The sequence below is a fragment of the Loxodonta africana genome, chromosome 25 (assembly GCF_030014295.1).
Source record: "Loxodonta africana isolate mLoxAfr1 chromosome 25, mLoxAfr1.hap2, whole genome shotgun sequence".
NCBI lineage: Eukaryota > Metazoa > Chordata > Mammalia > Proboscidea > Elephantidae > Loxodonta > Loxodonta africana.
This window is the reverse complement of record NC_087366.1, coordinates 2,441,046-2,465,018: the sequence shown is the minus strand read 5'-3', so window position 1 is coordinate 2,465,018 and position 23,973 is coordinate 2,441,046. Positions and strand designations below refer to the sequence as shown.

General features: G+C 38.3%; 1 protein-coding gene across 1 annotated transcript in view; it reads left to right on the top strand.

Annotated features, from left to right (window-relative positions):
- Positions 1-6,222, top strand: part of LOC135228644 (complement factor H-related protein 2-like) — a 34,135-nt gene extending 27,913 nt beyond the window's left edge. The window contains 2 exon segments of the mRNA XM_064276480.1: positions 4,897-4,998; positions 6,014-6,222. Coding sequence (XP_064132550.1) covers positions 4,897-4,998; positions 6,014-6,222 — 311 coding nt within the window.
- The last annotated feature ends 17,751 nt before the right edge of the window (positions 6,223-23,973 follow it).

The window sequence follows — 23,973 nt, the reverse complement described above, 5'->3', positions numbered from 1 at the left end:
GGATAATTCTGTAGAGCATGGTTCTACTCTGACAAACATGTATTGCCACGAGTGAGAGTTGACCCAATGTCAACTAGTTTCTGGAAAGGAGAGAAGCTTGTCTAAAGTTTGGTCAAGGCAAAACAGAGAACAAGAAATGGGCAACTGTGAACACATAGGCAATAGGCATTGCCTGATTTCCAATGCCTGACCAAGGTTATTTTCATATATTTGGTTCAGTTTTTTCATTGTTAATGGCTGGAACTCTCTGTTTTTCTTGACTGTTCTTGCCTGGTATTAATCAATTTTATTACCAGTCTTCAAAGAATTAACTTTACTTGCATATATATGTATATGTATATGTATATGTATTCATTTCTTTCTGCTTAGTTTGGTTTTTCTTTGCTTTTCTTTTTGTTTAATAATATTTTATCTTTTGGTGGAAGTTTATACAGCAAACTAAGTTTCTAATTACAATTTCTGTAAAAATTCTTCAGTGACATTAGTTACGTTTTTCACAATGTGTCAACATTCTTTCATTGCGTTCTGGTTGTTCTGTTTCCAGTGCTTCAGTTTCTCTACTCCCTAATCTTCTCATTTTTGCTTCAGAGTAATTGTTGACCTTTTGATCTCATATAGATGGTTTTTAAATAGACCACCGTTCTTGTGGGTAATATCCCTTATTTTGTGCGTCATTTTGTTATTTTGCTAAAAGTTGACCTTAGAGGATAGTTTCGGTTCAGGGTCTAAAGAGTATCTCAGGGAGATAGTCTCAGGGAGTCCTCTAGGTCTCAACCGGTCCTTACGTCTGGATTTTTTAAAGAATTTGAGTTCTGTTGTGCAATTTTCTCCTGTCCTATCAGGGTCCATCTATTGTGGTCCTGATCAAAACGGTCAGTTTTGTAACCAAGCATCATCTAGTTATTCTGGTCTCAGGGTACATGAGACTGTGGCTTGTGTAGGCTATTAACCGTATAGACTAGTTTCTTTTATGAGACTTTGATTTCCTTCTTTTGCCCCTGATGAGTAGAGATCAATAGTGGTATCTTAGATGGCTTCTCACAAGCTTTTGAGACCCCAGACGCTACCCACCTCACTAGGATGCAGAGCTTTGTGAACTGTATTGTGTCAATTGGCTGACTTATCCTCTGAGACTAAGGGTCTCAGCCTTCAAAGCCAGAAAACCAATCTCGCAAGGTCTTTGGTTATGTCTGAGAAATACTGTAACTGTGTCCTCTGGGTATATATGCATGCACACACAAATCTGTACATCCATGTACATGTAGACAGTTTTGTCTGCGCACATGGAAACCCTGGTGACGTAGTGGTTAAGTGCTACAGCTGCTAACCAAGAGGTCAGCAGTTCAAATTTGCCAGGCGCTCTTTGGAAACTCTGTGGGGCAGTTCTACTCTGTCCTCTAGGGTTGCTGTGAGTCGTAATCTACTCGATGGCAGTGGGTTTGGTTTTTTTTTTTAATCTGGGCACATATATGTACATACCTGCACTTACCTGTACACATATGTGCCTATACACATACATGTGTGACTATACACTCATTTTTGGTTATTGTCAGTGTTGTTGCAAAATTATATATCTCGTATTCTTTAGCACAAACATCCTTTTCTCTTGTGCACTTCTTAGTGGCATCTTTGCTTTGGTCAAGGTGTGCTCATTACACCCACGTTCAGTGCTACTTTTCCCTCCACCAGAAATAACAAGTATCTATGATCTAGAGAGTGATTTCCCTCCCCTCCCTCCCATCCCCGGTAACCGCCAGTGAACGTTCGTGTATGTATCTCTTCTTGTTTTCTTATAAAAGTAGGATCATACAATATTTGTACTTACATGACTGACTTATTTTACTTAGCATTATGTCCTCCAGATTCATCCATGCTATAATATGTTTCAGGGACTCATCATTGTTCTTTATGAGTGCATAGTATTCCATCATGTATGTGTTTCATATTTTGCTTATCTATTCATTTGTTGAAAGGCACTTAGTCTATTTCCATTTTTTCCTTATTGTGACTAATGCTACAGTGAACATAGATGTGCATATGTCTGTCTGTGTCTCTCTCAGTAAGTCTCTAGAGTAAATACCTAGTAGTAGGATTGCTGGATGGTAAGATATGTCTATTTCTAGTATTTTGAGGATGTACCATACCATTTTCCATAGTTGTGCTATTTTGCTTTTCTTTTTTAACTTCTGAAAGGGGAAATTAGTTGTTTATTATCAGCCTTTATTCTTTCTCCTTTAGATGTGTAAGAGTAAAATTTCCATCCAAGCACTACTTCAGTGTCATTCAACAAAATTTTATATAATGTGTTTTCATTATCATTCAATTCAAAATATTTAACTTTTTTCTTGTGATTTATTTTTTGTCCATGGTTATTTGTAAGTGTGTTATTTAATAAATGAAGCAGAGCTCTTAGTGGAGACCTAGTAACTGAGCAAAAAAAAAAACCTGTTGTGTCGATCCTGACTCATAGCGACCCTATAGGACAGAGTAGAACTGCCCCATAGGGTTTCCAAGGAGCAGCTGGTGGATTTGAACTGTTGACCTTTTGGTTAACAGCCAGACTCTTAACCATTTTGCCACCTGGGCTCCAGTAAATGCCAGAAGTCTGTATTTACTCTTTCAAGTTAAGTTATACATAAGTTGAGAAAGCATCAGTTTGGTCTTAGGAGAAAAATAAATACGTTACCCTTCCTCATCTTCATTGAACTGCATATATCCACATGGTTTTAAACACATGTTATGATGACATACATTTCAAATTCTTGGAGCCAATGGCTGTGGCAGCTATGGTGGCAGATTTTCTTAGATCATCACCTGACCTGAGATACCCCAGTTGGCTGAATGAGCTTCAGGGATCCAAACTAATGTGAAGATTACTAAAGGGGTCTCATTTATGATATAATTCATTCTAAGAAATTATTAGAAATTTAATTGTCCAGTGGATCTGGAATCCTGCAGCATGCCAGAACTCTACCAGCTTTTGGTTCTTCCCTGGCATCAGAAGCCAGTTACCAATGGGTTGAAGTTTTCCTAAAGTTTCCTTTGAGAATGTTATTAATTCCCATTTATTCCAAAAGGATAGTGTTGCTGGATGTGGCTATGAGATTGATAGTTCTGTTCTTTCATAGCTTGAAAAATGAGCCACTTTTTTCTGCTCTCTATGTTTTCAGATGAGAAACCCACTGTTATTTGAATCCTCATTCCCCTATAACCAAACCAAACCTGTTGTTGCCGTAGAGTCAATTCCAATACATAGCAACCCTATAGGATAGGATAGAGCCGTCCCACGGGGTTTCCAAGGAGCAGCCAGTGGATTTGCACTAGTGACTTTTTGTTTAGCAGCTGAGCTCTTAACCACTGTGCTATCAGGACTCTTATGCCCCTATAGATAATTCATAATTCCTCTCTAGCTGCTTTCAAGAAGTTTTTCTTTTACTTTAATTTGTAGCCATTTAGTTTTGATGTGCCTTGGCATGAATTTTTTTTTGGAGTTTAAAAATCTAAACTTCAATTTTTTTCCACTCTGTTTTTAAATTGGTTATATTTTGTTGTTCCATCTTCAAGTTCATGGATTCATTCCTTTATCATCTCCAAACTATTATTGAACTGATTCTCTGAATTAAAAAAAAATTTTATATTTTTCAGTTCCATTATTACCATAGAGTTTTTAAATATCTTTGCCAAATAATTCCAACATCTGAGCCATCTGTTGATTGTTGGGATTTGTCATCTTTTCTCTTTGAGATTTTCCTTGTTCTTGGTATGATGAGGGGTTTTCAGTTATCTCCTGTACAAAAAAAAATGTATGCTAAAAACCCTGAATTTTAGTTAAATCTTCTGTTCAAGCAGGGTTCTGTTACTCCCATGCAGTGTGCAACCTGGGTTCCCCACTTGGCTTTTGCGTACACCATGGGAACAGGATAGGTGCCTTGTTATCTCAGCGTATAGGTGGAAGTCTAGGCTATTCACACAGCCCTCATGATCAAGGGGAAGCAGAGAAGGTTTTCGAGTTTGACTATGGTAATTTTCTAGAGTAGAAAAAAAAGATTTCTGTCTTGATAGACTGTTGTTATCCAGGGCCTTTGGTAAGAGGCATTTTTGTCTGAATTTGACATTGATTCTGGGTTGCAGTCTTGTCCAGTAACCAGTCCAAGATATATAGGTAGAGAGAAAACCTAAGTAACTCAGTGACATGTCATTCCTTAAGTCCCAAAGTCCCTAACCAGTTCCAGCTGTTTACATCTTTCATAGTCTCTTATTTTGGTTTTATCTAATATGTCCAGGAATGTTATTTGTACTTATCAGAAGGAATAGGTGGAAATGTTTCTACTTCATCTTCTGCAGAACAGGAAGCCAAGAATTCCTTTCTTATATAAATTTGTATCCTTTGAATTTGTGTATGGAGTTGCTGTTTCCTTTTTAATAAAAATGAAAATTAAAAAAAAAAAAACAGACACCTAATTGATACTGCAGTATGTTTTATAAAAAAAAAAAAAGGACACTTTCTGTGACAATGTAATTATCAGTCTGGCCAGCATTTATTCATTAAGAAAAAAAAATTGTAATACTGGAATACTGTAAAACAGACATCATTATTAATGGCTTATGTGTGCTTAAATGTCATATGAAAGGAAGGGTTGCAAAATGCTGTAATTTTCAGTTTATATGAACTACAATTTTCCAGGAATCACTTCTTTCCTCAGAATAAGACAGTCTTGATACTATTGTGCATAATTTGTATATGCCTCAATTTAATTTATATGTTGACTTGGTTTCTTAATAAATGAATTTTTTTTGTTTTGTTTCTTTGTTTCAGTATCTAAATAACTATGTGGACCCCTCCATCTATTGAAAATGGAGACTTAACTTCATTCCCGTCACCCTCATATGCTCAAGGATCAACAGTTGAGTACCAATGCCAGGCCTTCTATGAACTTCAGGGTGACAAACATATCACATGCAGAAATGGACAGTGGACAGAACCACCAAAATGCTTAGGTAAGTACTTAAGTATTCTCTTGGATCCTGGGAAAATCAGAGTAATGAAGATGATGTTTGCTGTTATAGTAGCATTTTTGTGAATTAATAAACAGCCATTCTTCTGAAAACTTGACTACAAAATATTAATAAGCCAAAACCGGTTGCCATCAAGTCAATTCCAACTCATTGCAATCCCATGTGCTACAAAATATAACTGCAACATAGGGTTCTCCAAAATTAGTATGTGAGGAAATATTGTCGTTAGGTGCCATCAATTTGCTTCCGACTCATAGTGGCCCTGTGTTCAACAGAACAAAACACTGCCCCCTCCTGCACCGTCCTCGCGGTCGTTGCTATGCCTGAGCCTGTTGTTGCAGCCACTGTGTCAGCCCATCTTGTTGAGGATCTTTCTCTTTTTCGCGGACCCACTACCTTAGCAAGCATGATGTCATTCTCCAGGGACTGATCCTTCCTGATAACGTGTCCCGGGTATGTGAGACGAAGTCTCGCTATCCACGCTTCTAAGGATATAAGAAAATAAGGTTTAGAATTTCTTATTGAAACAACAGAAATGAAAGTTTCTTTGATGTAAGACTCTTAATATGATAATACACGTTATGAATCTCTGATAATAACATCTAGTAATCACACATTAAACATAGTATGTCGTTTTTTGGAAAACCGTGGTGAAGTAGTGTTTAAGAGCTGTGGCTGCTAACCAAAAAGATTAGTTGTTCGAACCCACAAGGCACTCCTTGGAAACTCTATGGAGCAGTTCTACTCTGTCCAATAGGGTCGCTATGAGTCAGAATCAACTAGACGGCAACTGTTGTTTTTTTTTTTTGGTCATTTATTGAATCATTTATTTTTGAATTATTTAAATATACATGATGGCTTTTCACATAGACAGTTCATAAAGGTTAGAGAAAGAGTTCCTAAAGCATTAGCCAACATCCTACTTGAAACCTGAAAGCCTAAGAAAACAATTTTTTGTGTACTAATAATTTTTATGTTTGTTTCTTTCTACTTCCAGATGCATGTGTAATATCAGCAGAAATGATGGAAAAACATAATATACAATTAAAATGGATACAGGACAAAAATCTTTCTGCTGAAACAAAGGATATTGTTGAATTTACTTGTAAACAGGGATATAGGGAAAAGACACCAAGAGAGACTTTTTGAGCAACCTGTCAGGAAGGGAAGCTGGAGTATCCCACTTGTGAAAAATGCTTGGGTTAAAATGTGTTTATATAATCAAAATGGATACAGTTACTGAATTTTGTGTTATCAATCCAATTTTCTCAATTTAATTTTCAAGTGTCAAGTCAATTTTATTAATAAATTAGAATTTCATTAAGTATTAAGTGAATGATGTGATTATTATCTGAGTGACCAATATCTGACCCTAAGAAGTATCATACTAAAACCTGGCAAAGCATAAAGCTTTGTTCCTAAACCATCTATGGCAAGAAATTAGAGACCCATCAGTGCCTGCTTCAGTCCACCACTTTCTTAACAATCTCAAAATATTCAACACAGCACCTAAGGCTTTCTGAGAAGCTCTATTTAGAGGAAATGGAAACAATCTGGTGGTCTCCGTTTTCAAAATAATAGTACTTGACAAATAAGTGAAAACCAAACTAAGTCATACCTAAGTTAGTATCAAAATATAAATAATTATGGTGTACTGGTTAAGCGCTATGGGTGCTAACCAAAAGGTCAGCAGTTCGAATCTACCAGGCGCTCCTTGGAAACTCTATGGGGCAGTTCTACCCTGTCCTATAGGGTCTCTATGAGTCGGAATCGACTCAACAGCGGTGGGTTTGGTTTTTTTTTTTAACACTAGCCTAGCATGTTCTTCTCTTTTGGTTTTTCAATCACCACTCTTTGAACATTTTCAAGCTGAAAGAACTGAAGAAAAAATTCATGCCTTGAGTTGCGATTTTGAAAAATTTTACGGGAAAATATTAAATGATGCAGGAAGCATCAAAAGATGATGGAAGGAATACACAGAGTCACTATAACAAAAAGTGCTGGTTGGTGTTCAACTATTTCAGGAGGTAGCATACAATCAAGGCCAGTGGTACTGAAGGAAGAAGTTGAAGCTGCACTGAAGGTGTTGGTGAAAAACAAGGTTCCAGGAATTGACGAAATACCAATTGAGGTGTTTCAACAAAAGGGTGCAGCGCTGGGAGTGCTCACTTGTCTATGCCAAGAAATTTGGAAGACAGCTACCTGGCTCATCAACTGGAAGAGATCTGTATTTATGCTGATTCCCAAGAAAGGTGATCCAGCTATATGTGGAAATTACTGAACAATATCATTAACATCACATGCAAATAAAATTTTGCTGAAGATCATTCAAAAGCAGCTGCAGCAGTATATTGACAGGGAACTTATAGAAATTCAAGCCAGATTCAGAAGAGGGTGTGGAACCAGGGATATCATTGCTGACGTCAGAGGGATCTTGGCTGAAAGCAGAGAATACCAGAAAGATGTTTACCTGTGTTTTATTGACTATGCAAGGCATTCGACTGTGTGGATCATAACAAATAATGCAAAGAATGGGCACTCCAGAACACTTAATTGTGCTCATTAGGAACATTTACGTAGATCAAGAGGCAGTTGTTCGAACAAAACATGGGGATACTGATTGGTTTAAAGTTAGGAAAGATGTGCGTCACGGTTGTATCCTTTCACCATATTTATTCAGTTTTTATGCTGAGCAAATAATCCGAGAAGTTGGAATATATGACAAACAGGGCATCAGGATTAGAAGAAGACTTATTAACAGCCTGTGTTATGCAGATGGCACAAACTTGCTTGCTGAAAGTGAAGACTTGAAGCACTTACTGATGAAGATCAAAGACCACAGCCTTCAGTGTGAATTACACCTCAACAGCAAGAAAACAGAAGTCCTCACAAGTGGACCAGTGAGCAACATCATGATAAATGGAGAAAAGATTGAAGATGTCAAGGATTTCATTTTATTTGGTTCCACAATCAACACCCATGCAAGCAGCAGTCAGGAAAACAAAAGATGCATTGCATTGGGCAAATCTGCTGCAAAGGACTTCTTTTAAAGTGTTGAAAAACAAAGACGTCACCTTGAAGATTAAGGTGCACCTGAGCCAAACCATATTATTTTCACTGACATCATACACATGTGCAAACTGGACAATGAATAAGGAAGACCAAAGAAGAATTGATGCCTTTGAATTGTGGTGTTGGTGAAGAATACTGAATATACCATGGACTGCCAAAAGAAAAACAAATCTGTCTTGGAAGATGTACAACCAGAAGGTTCCTTAGAAGCAACGATGCTGAGACTGTGTCTTACATACTTGGGACATGTCAGGAGGGATCAGTCCCTAGAGAAGGCCATCATGCTTGGTAAAGTAAAGGGTTAAAGAAAATAGGAAGACCCTCAATGAGGTGGTTTGACACAGTGGCTGCAACAGTAGGCTCAAGCATAGCAATTGTGAGCATGGCACAGGACAGGGCAGTGTTTCCTTCTGTTGTACATAGGGTTACTATGAATCAGAAACGACTCGATGGCACCTAACAACAACAGCAGCAAGGGTAAGTATTAATGTTTAATTCTTCTATGTTTATCTATAAAAGAAGCCTGGGTTGCCCAAGCAGTTTGTGATTGCCTGCTAACTTAAAGGTACCCATCTGAACTCACTCAAAGTATCTGTGAAAGAAAGGCGTGGTGATCTGGTCCCATAAAGATTACAGCCAAGAAAATCCTGTGGAGCAGTTCTACTCTGTAACACGTAGGAGCACCATGAGTAGGGGGCAGGCTTGAGGACAGCTAACAATAATAACATACTTATCTGTATTCTCAGTTTTTCAGTTTTTAATATATATCATATTTGAATCGCAAGAATGTTATTTTAAAATAAAGATGGCTAAAAAGTAAGACAATACATGTTGACTGCTATGAAGACCTTGTTTGTAATTAGCTTGAGACCTAATAACATTTTCATGAACTTATGTGTGTAGAAGAATTTTGGTAAATATTCAACGATAACGTTCTGAAATACAATTTTTATGGCCATACATTTCTGATAGCATGAAATACTTAAAATCATTCTTGGCTAGAAACATTTTTCATTTCTACAAAACCAGGAAATCTTTAAATCTCACACTCAATCTCACTGGTAGAATTTAAAAGGAATCTGTAGGAACTACAGAATCGACGGTGTTAAGTTAAGGAATTCGACCTGTGCAGTAGCAAGCAAGTCGAGGCTTCATCTCTCCCGCTAACTCCTGCCCGCGCTCAGGATCACCAATAAGAAGAATGCTTTTGCGCTAGAACACTTTCGTGATGTTTGGTACTTAATTGTATATCACATCAGAAACACACATATGATTAATGAGTTATACCCCATTCTCGAACAGTTACATCTCCCTTGTGACAAAAAAAAAAAAATTTTTTTTTTGAGGTGTCCCTTTCACGTTAAGGGTCACTTAAGGAACTATAGTGTCGCTATGAGTTAGAATCGACTGTATGGCATAGGTTTGGTTTGGTTTTGGTTTTTCGATTAAAGGAATGTCCAGTTCCCTATCAATCATTTACTATTATTATTGTTTAGACATGTCAGTTTACTCACAGCCAATGAGCTGTATACTGTAGCAAGTTGGAATAGCAGTATAATGAACACTGTTACAGCCCAAATCTAGAGTCATCATCTTTAACATCTTTCATATACGTTATCAGTAATTTCCTGTCTCTCTGTGCAATTCTCTATTTTGAGTGGGGGGGAGGGGTAAACCATAAGAAAATTTGCAAACACTGTAAGCTTCTATTTTTCAGCTTGAGTCACTAACCAAGTTAATCTACATAAAAAGCAAAATTTCATAGTCAGAACTATGAAAACTGACACTAATTCCCTAATACCTATTGTGGATTACACCTCAGAATAAAACAAAAATCCTCAGAAATGGACGAATAAGCAGCATTATGATAAACGGAGAAAACACTGAAGTTGTCAAGGATTTCATTTTACTTCGATCACAGCACCCATGAATGCAGCAGTCAAAAAATCAAAAGATGCATTACACTGGGCAAGTCTGCTGCAAAAGACCTCTTAGAAGTGTTGAACAGCAAAGATGTCACCTTGAGGACTAAGGTGTGCCTGACCCAAGCCATGGTGTTCTCAATTGCCTCATATGCATGGAAAGCTAGACAATGAATAAGGAAGACCGAAGAATTGACGCCTTTGAATTGTGGTGTTGGTGAAGAATGTTGAATATACCATGGGCTGCCAAGAGAACAAACAAACCTGCCTTGAAAGAAGCGCAACCAGAATGCTCGTTAGAAGCAAGGATGGTGAGACTACATCTCACGTACTTTGGACATGTTATCAGGAGGGACAGTCCCTGGAGAAAGACATCATGCTTGGTAAAGCAGAGGGTCAGCGAAAAAGAGGAAGACCCTCAATGGGATGGATTGACACAGTGGCTGCAGCAATGGGCTCAAGCTTAAAAACAATTGTGAGGATGACAAGAGACTGGGCAGTGTTTCGTTCTGTTGGACATAGGGCTGCTATGAGTCAAAACCGACTCGATTGCACCTAACAACAACAACAACATAGCTGTTACTTCAAGTGTGGAGGTAATCAACATTCCTGCATTGTATTTGATTACTATGCCACTTTATTCTCTTTTAAGAGAACATCCCTTCTCCATTTTATTATTTTTTATAAAGGACATTTAATTTATATAAGGACAGTTTTCTTATAAAATAGTCCACATTCTAGGCAATTCTGTTTTTTTTTTTCTTCACATAGTATCCTCTAACTTATTCTTCTTATCATCTTTTTTTCTATAACCTGGAATTTGGGTTTGAATGATTAGGTTTCATTGAACTATTTTGGCAAAAATATTTTATACCTGAAACCATGTTAATTCACGTTATAGTGGCATATACTATAAGGTTGCCATCCTGTGAGTGATCTTAATTTAGATAAATTGTCTCAGGTGGTGACAGCCAGATCCTTCAAATTTAAGAAACATTTTAACAATTAGCAAGGTATCTTTGCAGGTATATCTTAATGATTTATGGTCTGCATCAAGTGTGGGTGGACATTTAGGCAGGGCTTGGGGCTTTTGGTCATTCTGGATCCTGTGGCTGGCTCCTGTTTATCTGACCTCTGGCTCTTAGGACTTGAGATAGCAGTTTACCTTCGGTCTTGCCTGCCAATCAGGATTTTTGATCTTCACAGCCTGTGAGCAATAGCCCTGCTCTCGGGCATGCCAATCCTGGGTTCACCAGCCCCTGCGGCTACATGAATCAGGTGAACCCTCTTCCCTGGCCCATGGATTTGGAAAGTTACAGCCTCTACATCCACATGAACCATTTCCATCATATAAGCCTCTCTCTCTGTGCTTTACTTGTTTTGCTTCTCTAGAGAACCCAGCCTAAGACATTTGGTACCAAGAGTACTTTTAGAGAAACTAAAATGTAAGGATAAATTTTCTAAATTTGTTCTCATGTCTGATTAGTCTTAAAGATGTGGATGACTCTGCTTCCAGTAATAAAGAGGGCACTGCTAACCCATGCTGTAAGGTGGCAATTTATATACACAAAATATCACCACCAATAGATCAGGTATTGGTCAAAAATGAGGCTCTGGATGATTGCACGTATGATACCTTTCTACAATTTCATCATGATGAGAAGTATAAGGAAGCTGGTTTCTTGGTACTACTTTCAGTAGACAAACTGGTGAAAGAAAAGGATGAGCTCAGGGCTTCAGAGTCAAAGCTAAAGCACCGCAAAAGTGACCTCAAAGTTTCCACTTGTGCCTTGAAAGAAAGTCTTTATTTCCTGTAGTAACAGAGCTGATATTTCTGAAAACCAAACCCAGAGTCTTACTGTAAAAGTGGCTGAATTACAATGCCAACTCAACCGCCAAATTTGAGAGGTACTTGAAGTTAAATTCAGGGCATTGATTGGGAAGAAATGGGGTCCTGAAACCTGGGGTGGGGACATATGGGCAGGTAATGAGGAAGCTGCGGACACTAAGCCCCTATGTTCTGTTGAATCACCCCTGCCAACAGAACCATTAACCCATCTACTCCCATCTAATGAGATTAAGCCAGTTGCATCTAAAGCACCTTTGTCTGAGTCATTGCCTTGGACATTGCCCCAGGCAGATGCTTTACAAGACAAGGCTTAATATTCTCAAAGCATTTCCTCACCGATTTTGGCTTCTAGACCCATAGCTAAAGTCCCAGTGAGCCCCAAAAGGTGAAGTACAAAGTGTAACCCGTGAAGAGATATGCTACACTCCAAAAGAACTGCTAGACTTTCCTAATATGTATAAACAGAAACCTGGAGAATATGTGTGGGAATGTCTATTAAGGGTATAGGATAATGGTGCAAGGAACATAAAGATGGATCTTTCTGAGTTTATTGATATGGGCTTACTAAGCACAGATTCTTCACTCAATATTTCAGCTCGAGAAGTTAGGAAAGAATCTAATACCTTATTTAGTTGCATTGCTAAAGCATGGATTACTCAGTGGTATACACTAAATCAAGTTGAAGTACCAGACCTGCCTCCGTATACTGTAGAAGGTATTCAAAGGCTTAGGGAAATTGGCTTGTTAGAGTGGATTTATCAGGCTAAACCCACAGATTCACACAGGGACTGCCCAGAGGACACACCATTTACCACAAATTTGTGAAGGGAGCCCCAGCATCCTTGAAGACTGTTGTGATTGCTCTTTTATGTAAGTCAGATTTGATAGTGGGAACTGCTCTAACTGAATTAAGACACCTTACTACAATGGGGCTGATTTGAGCTTGTGGTGGTAGGGGCCAAGTGGTGGCACTCAATTGACAAAGACAAGGTGGGCATGGTTGCCGTGATAGACAGCAGAGTCAAAGCAGAAATCAGAACAGTCTGACTCGTATGGACTGATGGTGTCCCTAGGAGTGAGATAGATAGGAAATCTACTAAATATTTACTTGGTCTGTACAAATGGATGAATTCTAGGTCAGGTGAACAGCAGTCTAACTTGAATTGCCAGAATAAAGAGCCACACTCCCTCAATCAATTGCCAAGCTCGAATGAATTTACAGACCCACAACTCCTTGATTGAAGGAGAGGCCAGGTCCCCTTGAGGAAGGGCTCTAATACACTGAAAAAAACTTATACTGTTAATCTTTCTCCCAACCTTCCCCAAAGGAACCTATGGCTTTTTATGAGAGTGACTGTTCATTGGGGAAAAGGAAATAATCAGACTTTTCATAGATTACTGGATACTGGCTCTGAAATGACACTAATTCTAGGAGACACAAAACATCACTGTGGCCCACCAGTCAGAGTAGGGGCATATGGAGGTCAGGATATTAATGGAGTCTTAGTTTATGCCCATCTCACAGTAGGTCCAATGTGTCCCAGAACCCATGTGTAGTGATTTCCTCAGTTCCAAAATGCATAATTGGAATAGATATATTCAGCAACTGGCAGAACCCCCACATTGGATCCCTGCCAAGTGAAGTAAGGGCTATTATGGTAGGAAAAGCCAAGTGGAAACCGTTAGAACTGTCACTACCTAGGAAAATAGTAAACCAAAATCTATACTGCATTCCTGGAGGGCTTGCAGAGATTGCCGCCACCGTCAAGGACTTGAAGGATGCAGGGGTCATGATTCCCACCACACCCCCATTCAATTTACCTATTTGGCCTCTGCAAAAGACCAAAAGACAGATGGATCTTGGAGAATGCCAGTGAACTATTGAAAATTTAACCAGGTAGTGACTTCAATTGCAGCTGCTGTTCCAGATGTATTCTCATTGCTTGAGCAAATTCATACATCTCCTGGTACCTGGTATGCAACTATTGATCTGGCTAATGCCTTTTTCTCCATACCTGTTTTGAAGGACCATAAGAACCAGTTTGTCTTCAGCAGTCAAGGCCAGTAATACATCTTCAGTTGCCTACGCCAGAGCTACATCAACTCTTCAGTCCTATGTCGTAATTTAGCCTTCAGGGAACTTAATCACCTTTCCCTTCCACAAGACTTCACATTGGTCCCTTACGTTGGTGATATTATGCTGATTGAATTTAGTAAGGAAGAAGCGCCAATGACTCTGGACTTAATTGACAAAACATTTGAGTGCTAGAGAGTGGGAAATTAATCCCACAAAAATTCAGGCACCTTCCACCTCAGTGATATTTCTAGAGGTCCAATGGTGTGGGACATGTTGAGATATTCCTTCTAAAGTGAAGGAAAATTTACTGCATCTGGCTCCTCCCACAGCTAAAAAGGAGGCACAATACCTAGTGGGCCTCTTTGGATTTTGAAGGTAGCACGTTCCTCATTTGGGTGTGCTATTCTGGCCTATTTGTCAAGTGACTCAAAAAGCTGCTAGTTTTGAGGGTTCCAGAGCAAGAAAAGGCTCTGCAAGAGATTCAGGCTGCTGCGCAAGCCACACTGCCACTTGGGCCATATGGTCTGGCTGATCCAATGGTGCTTGAAGTGTCTGTGGCAGATGGAGGTGCTGTTTGGAGTCTTTGGCAGGCCCTTCCTGGTGAATCACAGTGCAGACTCTTTGGATTTTGGTGGGAAGTTCTGCCATCCTCTGCAGAGAACTATTCTTTTAAGAAACAGCTTTTGGCTTGTTACTGGGCCCTAGTAGAGACTGAACACTTAACCATGGGACACCAAGTCACCATGCTGCCTGAGCTGCCCATCATGAATTGGGTGTTGTCTAACCCACAGAGTCATAAAGTTTGTTGTGCACAGCAGCACTCCATCATTAAATGCAAGTGGTATTTATGAGATCAGCTCGAGCAGGACCTGAAGGCACAAGTAAGTTGCAGGAGGAAGTGGACCAAATGCTCATGGTTTCCACTCATGTCACATTATCTTCCATCTCCCAGTCTTCACTTATGGCCTTGTGGGGAGTTCCTTATGATCAACTGGCTGAAGAAGAGAAAACTGTTGCCTGGTTTACAGATGGTTCTGCACGATATGCAGGCACCACTGGAAAGTGAACAGTGGCAGCACTACAGCCCCTTTCCGGGACCTCCCTGAAGGACAGTCGTGAAGGATAATCCTCCCAATGGACAGAACTTCAAGCAGTGCACGAGGTTGTTCACTTTCCTTGGAAGGAGAAATGGCCCAATGTGTGATTGTATAATGATTCATGGGCCGTGGCCAATGGTTTGGCTGGATGGTCAGGGACTTGGAAGGAATATGATCGGAAAATTGGAGACAAGGGTTTATGGGGAAAAGGTGTGTGGATAGGCCTCTCCGAATGGGTCAAAGAAGTGAAGGTATTTGTGTCTCATGTGAATGCTCACCAAAGGGTGACCTCAGCAGAAGAGGATTTTAACAAGTGGATAGGATGACATGCTCTGTGGAAACCACTCATCCTCTTTCCCCAGATACTCCCATCATTGTTCAATGAGCTCATGAACAAGTTGGCCATGGTGGCAGGGATGGAGGTTATGCATGGGCCCAGCAACATGGGCTTCCACTCACCAAGGCTGATTTGACTACAGCTACTGCTGAGTGCCCAATCTGCCAGCAGCAGAGACCAACACTGGGTCCCCAATATGGCACCATTCCTTGAGGTGATCATCCAGCACCCTGGTGGCAAGTTGATTACACAGGACCACTTCTGTCACAGAAAGGGCAGCATTTTGTTCTTACTGGAATAGACATTTATTCTGGATATGGATTTACCTTCCCTGCATGAATGCTTCTGCAAAAACTACCATCTGTGGACTTACAGAATGCCTTATCCACTATCAGTGTATCCCACACAGCATTGCTTCAGATCAAGGAACACACTTCACAGAAATGAAGTGTGGCAGTGGGCACATGCTCATGGAATTCCCTGGTCTTAAGCCATGTTCCCTATCATCCCGAAGTAGCTGTCTTGATAGAACGATGGAATCGCCTGGTAAAGACACAATCATGGCTCCAGTTGGTGTCAATACCTTGCATTCTTGGGGCAGTGTCCTCCAGGAGGCTGTACATGCTCTAAACCAGTGTCCAATATATGGTGTTATTTCTCCCATAGCCAGGATTCATGGGCCCATGAATCAACGGGTGGAAATGGGAGTGGCACCACTCACTAATACCCGTAGTGACCCACTTAATAAGATTTTGTTTCCTGTCCCTGTGACCTTACACTCTGCAGGTCTGGAGGTCTTAGTTCCAGAGGAAGGAATGCTCCCACCCGGAGACACATCACTAATTTCATTGTTCAATGGAAGCTAAGAATGCCACCAGGCCACTTTGGGCTCCTTATGCCTCTGGCAAAGAAGGGAGTTACCATGCTGGCTGGTGTGACCAATCCTGATTACGAAGGGGGAATCAGATTGCTATTACATAATGGAGGAAAAGAACAGTATGTCTGGAATCCAGGAGATTCCTTAGAGTGTCTCTTAGTACTACCGTGCCCTGTGATTAAAGTCAATGCAAAACTAAAGTACTAAAGCAACCCAATTCCGACATGACTACTAATGACCCAGATTCTTTAGGAGTGAGGGCTTGGGCCACCCCATCAGGCAAAGAACCGCAACCAGCTGAAGTGCTTCCTGAGAGCAAAGGGCATATGGAATGGGTGGTGGAAGAAGGTAGTTCTAAATATGAATTATGGCCAAGTGACCAGTTGCAGAAATGAGGACTGTAATCGTTAGGAGTATTTCTGCTTTGTATGTGTGTATCAAATATTTTTGTTTCCTTCACTTATAAAATATAAGATGCATGTTTCATTGTATATGTGTTCTTTGTATCATCTTAAGCCCAAGAACGACCTTATAACTGTCTTTATTCAGATATTATGTATGGTTTAAGGAGATGTTTATAGGTGCCAAGTTGACAAGGAGCAGACTGTGACGGTTAAGATTGTGTGTCAGCTTGGCTGGGCCAATGATTCTCAGTGTTTTGGCAGTCATATAATGTTGTGACCACTTCCTTGCTGACATTTGATACATGATCATCCCCATGATGGAATCTGCTGTGAGTAGCCAATCAGTTGAAGGGGAATTTCTTTGGGCATGTGGCCTGCACCAAATGTGGGCAGACATTCAGGCAATGCTCGGGCGCTTTTGCTCATTCTGAATCCTGCAGCTGGCTTTTGTTCATCTGACCTCTGGTTCTTGAGACTTGAGGTAGCAGCTTACCTGTGGTCTTGCCTGCCGATCTTGAGATTAGTCAGTCTTCACAAACTGTGAGCAATAGCTTTGCTATCCGACCTACTGATCTTGTTTTTGCCAGCCCCTGCGGCTAGGTAAATCAGGAGAAACCTCTTTCCTGATCCACAAACTTGGGACGTTACAGCTTCTACAGCTGTGTGACCCATTTCCTTGATATAAATCTCTCTCTATATGTATTTATTTATACACTTTACTGGTTTTGCTTCTCTAGAGAACCCAGACTAAGACAAACAGGCAGACAGATAGATAGACAGGTAGGTAGACGGATGGATGGATAGATGGGTAGATAGGTGCTAGATAGATATAAATTTACATCTGTATTCATTAGCATGTATAATTTTTATTTTTGATAAACCATTTGAGAGTAAATTACATGTATCTTGGTTCTTGATTATTTACATTTAAGCATGTATCTGCTAAGAATAAGAATATTCTCTTATATAACAGAGTGCAATTATCACAGAAAATTCAACACTGATACAATGCTATTAATTAATATACAATGCAGATTTAATTTTATCAATTGTCCCAATAATGTCCTTAATAGAAATATTTTTGGTAGATGCAACATCAAATTCAAGATTGAGAGCTGCATCTAACTGCACTACTTTTGTAGTTTCATTTAATCTGTAAGAGGTTCTAAGCCTTCTCCCACCCCTTTCTTGATGCTGACATTTTTTCGAGAATGCAAGTATTAGTCTTGTAAAATATTACTCAGGGGTTACTCAGTATTTCCTCATGTATGGATTCTGTTGTGTAATTTGGCAGCAATATTATACAAGTAATCATGCGCCCTCACAGTTTATCATGCTGTTAATTTGTCCACTATTAGTGATATTAATTTTGATTCTTTGAAGTGAGGTCTGCCAAGTTTTCTCACTACAAATATACCTTTTTTTTAACCTTTGCAGTTTACACCTCATCACTTGGGAGATTATTTGAAGTTGCTCAGTACTATATTTTTCATCAAAATTTCACCCAGTGGTTTTAACATTCATTAATGAAAACGGCTCTTGCTTTAAAAAATAATACCTATGAAGGTTAAAAAAAAAATTTTTAATTTAGCTACTTTGAAAAATTTTAAAATCTTTTCATTATTTGGAATTCTATTCCAAAGAAGACGACTTTCCCACCCTCATTACTTATTTACTTCCATGTCTATTATGTATTTTGTTATTTAGCTCTTTCAGCGTGAGAAATGCCAAGCATGTTCTTCGCTTTTGACTTTCTAAATCCAGGTCTTTGCACGTGTCATTATGATACTTTGTTTACTCAAGCCACCCTTTGAAATCTTCTGTTCAGCTCTCTTATTTAACTATTTTTTTCCAATAGCTTTAGCTGCTATAGGTTCAAGAGCAAGTTTCAGAGTCTCTTCTGTCATCCATTTTGGTCTTTTCTTTCTTTCCTGTCTTTTTAATGACCTTTCGCTTTCTTCATGTGTGATCTCCTTGATGTCATCCCACAACTCGTATGATCTTGGGTCATTAGCGTTCAATGTATCAAATCTATCTTGAGATGATCTCTGAATTCAGCTGGCTCAGGGTCATACTTTGGCTCTCATGGTACTTGTTTTAATTTTCTTCAGCTTCAACTTAAACTTCCATATGAACAGTTGATGCTCTATTCCTCAGTCAGCCCCTGGCCTTGTTCTGACTGATGATATTGAGCTTCTCTAGCATCGCTTTACACAGATGTAGCCTATTTGATTCCTGTGTATTCCATCCATTCCATTCATTGAGGTCCATGTGTAAAATCACCATTTATGTTGTTGAAAAAGGTATTTGTAATGAATAAATCTTTGGTTTGGTCTTGCAAAATTTTATCATGCAATCTCCAGTGTCATTTCCAACTACCAATTCTGGGGTTAGGAAATCTGAAGGGTAAAACACATTCAGCATTTCTCAAGCCAAATGAACTGAAGAAAAATTCAATCCTCACGTTGCAATGCTGAAAGATTCTACGGAGAAAATATTGAATGACACCACAAGGCATCAAAAGAAGATGGAAGGAATACAAAGTCACTGTACCAAAAAGAATCTGTTGAAATTCAACCATTTCAGGAGGTAGCCTATTATTAAGAACCAAAGATGCTGAATGAAGAATTCCAAGTTGTACTGAAGTCCCTGGCAAAAAGCAAGGCTCCAGGAATTGAAGGAATACTAACTGAGATGTTTCATTAAATGTATGCAGCTTTGGAGATGCTCATTCATCTATATCAAGAAATTTGGAAGACAGTTACCTGGCCAAATGACTGAAAGAAATCCATATTTGTGCTCCTTTCAAAGAAAGGTGATCTGACAGAATGCAGAATTACTGAGCAATATCATTAGTATCACACCAAGTAAAATTTTGCTGACAATAATTCAGAAATGGTTGCAGTAGTACATAGACAAGGAAGTGCCACAAATTCAAGCTGGATTCAGAAGAGGATGTGGGAGGAAAGATATCACTGCTGATGTCAGATGGATCTTGGCTGAAAACACAAAACACTGGAAAGATGTTTACCCGTGTTTTATTGACTATGCAAAAGCATTTGACTGTATGGATCATAACAAATTATGAATAACATTGTAAAGAATGGGAATTCCAGAACACTTAATTGTGCTCAGGTGGAACCTGTACATAGACCAAGAGTCAATCATTCAAAAAGAACAAAGAGCTACCATATGGCTCAAAATCAGGGAAGATGTGTGTCAGGGTTGTATCATTTCACCATATTTATTCAGTCTGTATGCTGAGCAAATACTCGGAGAAGCTGGACTATATAAAGAATAGCACATCATCAGGACTGGAGGAAGACTCATTAACAACCTTCGTTATGAAGGTGAAACAACCTAGCTTGCTGAAAAGTGAAGAGAACTTGAAGTACTTACTGATGACAGTCAAAGACTACAGCCTTCAATATGGATTTCACCTCAGTCTAAGAAAGCAAAAACTCTCACAACTGGACCAATAAGCAACATCATGATAAACAGATAAAAAATTGATGTTGTCAAGGATTTTGTTTTATTTGGATCCACAATCAACGCGTATGGATGCAGCAGCCAAGAAATCAAATGAAGTATTGCATTGGGCAAATCTGCAAAAGACCTCTTTAAAGTGTTAAAAAGCAAAGATGTCACTTTGAGGACTAAGGTGAGCCTGACCCAAGCCATTATATTTTGAATCTCCTCATATGCACACAAAAGCTAGACAATGGATAAAGAAGACCAAAAAGAATCAAGTGCCTTTGAATTATGCTGTTGGTGAAGAATACTGAGTATTCCACAGACTGCCAGAATAACTAATAAATCTGTCTCGGAAGATATACAGCCAGAGTACTCCTTGTAATCGAGGATGGTGAGACTTCGTCTCATGTACTTTGGATATATTATCAGGAAGGACTAGTTCCTGGAGAAGATCATGCTTTGTAAGGTAGGGGATCAGCGTAAAGGAGGAAGACCCTCAATGAGATGGACTGACACAGTGGTTGCAACCATGGGCTCAAACATAGCAATGATTGTGTGGATGATGCAGGACAGGGCAATGTTTGGTTCTGTTGTATGTAGAGTCACTGTGAGTTGGAGCCGGCTCGATGGCACCTAACAGCAACAGTTATTTAGTAAATTATCTAGTATCCGTATGGACTCATAGAATTTTCCTTTTCTATTCAGTAGATTATAATGCATTACTATCAGTATTCATTTTGATGTTCAAATTTCACTGCATCTCAATGAGAGCCCTTTCAAGATACTTCTGCGTATTTTTTCATGTATTTACTCTCTAATTGGAGTGCCAGTCTTACATTATAGCTTTCCTGCTTCAGCCTTGATGAAATTTGTTAGTAGTTTGTGTATTTTCCTATTTTTAGTAAACAGGGATTTCCACTGATTTATTTATCTAGTTTACCTCTGTTATCTCATTAACTATTATATGTGGTTTTTATCCATTCCCCTAATATCTTCTATAACTCCTGTTTAATATAGATGCATTCTGGGCTTTTAATATGCAGGTATTACAAAGTGTTGTTATATTTTTCTGTGTGTGTGTGTTTGCTTGTTTGTTTTTTACTTTTACCATTATAAAGTGTCTTTCTTTGTCTCTCTAATGCTTTTTAATCTAAATTCTACTTTGTCTGACAATATCGTGATTGCAACTAGCCACTCTCTTTCCCTGTCTCTCTCTCTGTGTCTGTCTCTCTCTCCCTCCCTTTCTTTCTCTCTCTCTCATTTACTTTGCCAATTTTAGTGCATGCACTTATTTAGTCATTTAAATGTCTCTTACATACAGCATGAATCAATTAATAAGAGAGTTAAACCTACTATAGATAAGTCATATGTGTGGTATAAACTGTGTCATATTAAATGATGTTATAAATACTGTTTCACTTCCAATTTAATATTTGTTCTTTGGTATTTCATTATTTGAGAAAGCTTCTATTTGTGCCCTAATGTTTTTTTTTTCCCTTAATTGTCCTATCTGCTCTTTTGTAAATTCCTAATTTTTAATTTCAAATGTTTATTTTTTATTCTAAGATTTATATTTGCTTCTTTTTGAGAGTTTTTTTTTTTAAGTATCTATCTACTCACATTCTCATCCCTTTCCTGATTAGAACCATGTTTTCCTATAGATTCTCCAATATAATTAATATATTAATTACTTGAATTTTTTTTTCTAGTTAATTTCTAGCTAATTGACTTCCAGTAGGTAACTAAATTACTGGCAGGTCATTTTTATCCAACAGAGGCTTGGTTTTAGAGTTAGTTAGAGTGGTGTGAGTCTATTTTAATTTTGTACTTAGTCCTGCTTAGTGCATGGTCATTATTTCTACCAATTTCAGGAGAGTCAATGGAACACTTGAGTCAGTAGAAGTTTCATTGGCAACACCAGGGAAATATTGCATTGAATTTTATGAGGAAATGTGATCAACTACTGTATAGTATTATGAAGAATTTGTCATTTCAATAAAAGAATTTATCATTTCAATAATAGAAGTGATGTAACATTTTATTTTGCTGTGAACATTTTTAGAAGTGCTCAATTAAAATAATTAAAACTTATTTACACTAGAAAATTAAAATTTTTATGAAAATTAAAAATTTTATTAAAAGAAATATCCTTTTGTTTACTACAAATTTTGAGGAAAAAATAAATCAATAAAATTTTTAAAAGATTTTTTAAATTTTAGAGTATTATTTGTAAGATAAGAGTCTTCCACATATTTTGTTGTGAGAATCCAACTTTCCTCATGTCATATTTTCCAGTTGAGTTTGCAGGGATATATACAGGATTAGAGTTCACCATCATGTTCGATGTACTTGATTTTTCATCATTAACGTGTCCACAATCAGTAGTTTTTAAATATATTTTTGAACTCAAAAAACAAAAAACATATTTCCCCTTGATTAATATGAGGTAATTTTTCAATTAACCATATATGTTAGTATGACTCCATAGTTTAAAATATTCCCACCCATTGGTATATCAAAAATGTACATGCATAGAGGATAATATAAAACAAAATTCAGAAGGGTATCTGAGAATTCAGACTTTTTTTCAGCTTTTCTTCCCTCATAGGAAACCCATAATGTGAGTAACATGTTAGAGAGTCCCAATTGTTAATAAATGAAAATATTATAGCTTTTATGGTTTCACCTTTGAGGTCTCTTTCATTAAGCATTATCTAGCATCACTCTGAATTTCAGGGAGTTAATACGAATCTGGTTAAATAATGTAATTTGATAAACAGCAAAGTTCACACAAAGTTTCCTAAAATTTTGAAATAAATCCTGTCAGTGCTTTCAAAATAATACTTGGAAATTATCACTTAATGGGTATTTGCAAAACTCTTATAACATGACTGGACTGGCTGAGAAATTAACACAAAATATTAATTTCCATATAAAAGATCCTTGAATACTGGAATTCTCTCTCAACTAATGGAGTAACTCTCAGAGGCCATGTCATTATAAACTTCATCTTGTCATTTACTTCCCTTCCCTTCCTTGCTTAAAGATCTCTTTGAAAACCAAACAATGCATTTTGGTGTTGGTTGTCTTCTACATTTTTATGTACTTAGGAAAATAAATTGGGATTTAAAAAAAAAACTTAAATTACATTTGTTAAACTAAGATTTCTAGAACATCCCAGGTATCTAAATCATCTTCAACTAAGGTACATGGAATCACCATTTACAGAGAAGACACAATTTTGATATTTGCAATTATTTCCCTTCTGTTGGAGGAAAACCACTGAAGGCGTAATTGTGTCTTTATGTTTGCTGTTATTGTCAGGTGCCGTGAAGTTGATTTTGTCTCATAACAACCCCATGTGCGACAGTAAAATTGTCCCATAGGGTTTTCTTGACTGTAATCTTTACGGGAGTAGAGCATCAAGTCTTTCTACTGTGGAGCAGCTCGTGGGTTTGAACCGCCAACCTTTCAATTAGCAGGTGATGCTTAACTATTGCACAACCAGGGCTCTTTGTCCTTACACTTAGATATTGTTTTAGTTCAATGATCCTCCTTATTCTACAACAGAACTAAAAAGTGAACTGCCAGTTCACGGACTTATTGACGTTTCATTGATAAGTTATTGTCCAGTCATGGAACAGTAACATGAAACTTGTCTCCAAAAATAGAGGGTGCTGAGAGATCAACAAAAAAGGCAGGCAACTCCAGTGTGGCAGCAAAGGAGTTTATTAGGAAGACTCACATACAAGGCCAAGCCCTGGGTAGCTGCAGGACCAAATCAGATCTCTAAACTCTGCAGTGGAAGGGCAGAGGCTTTATCATGGTAGTGGACAATAGTGGCTACA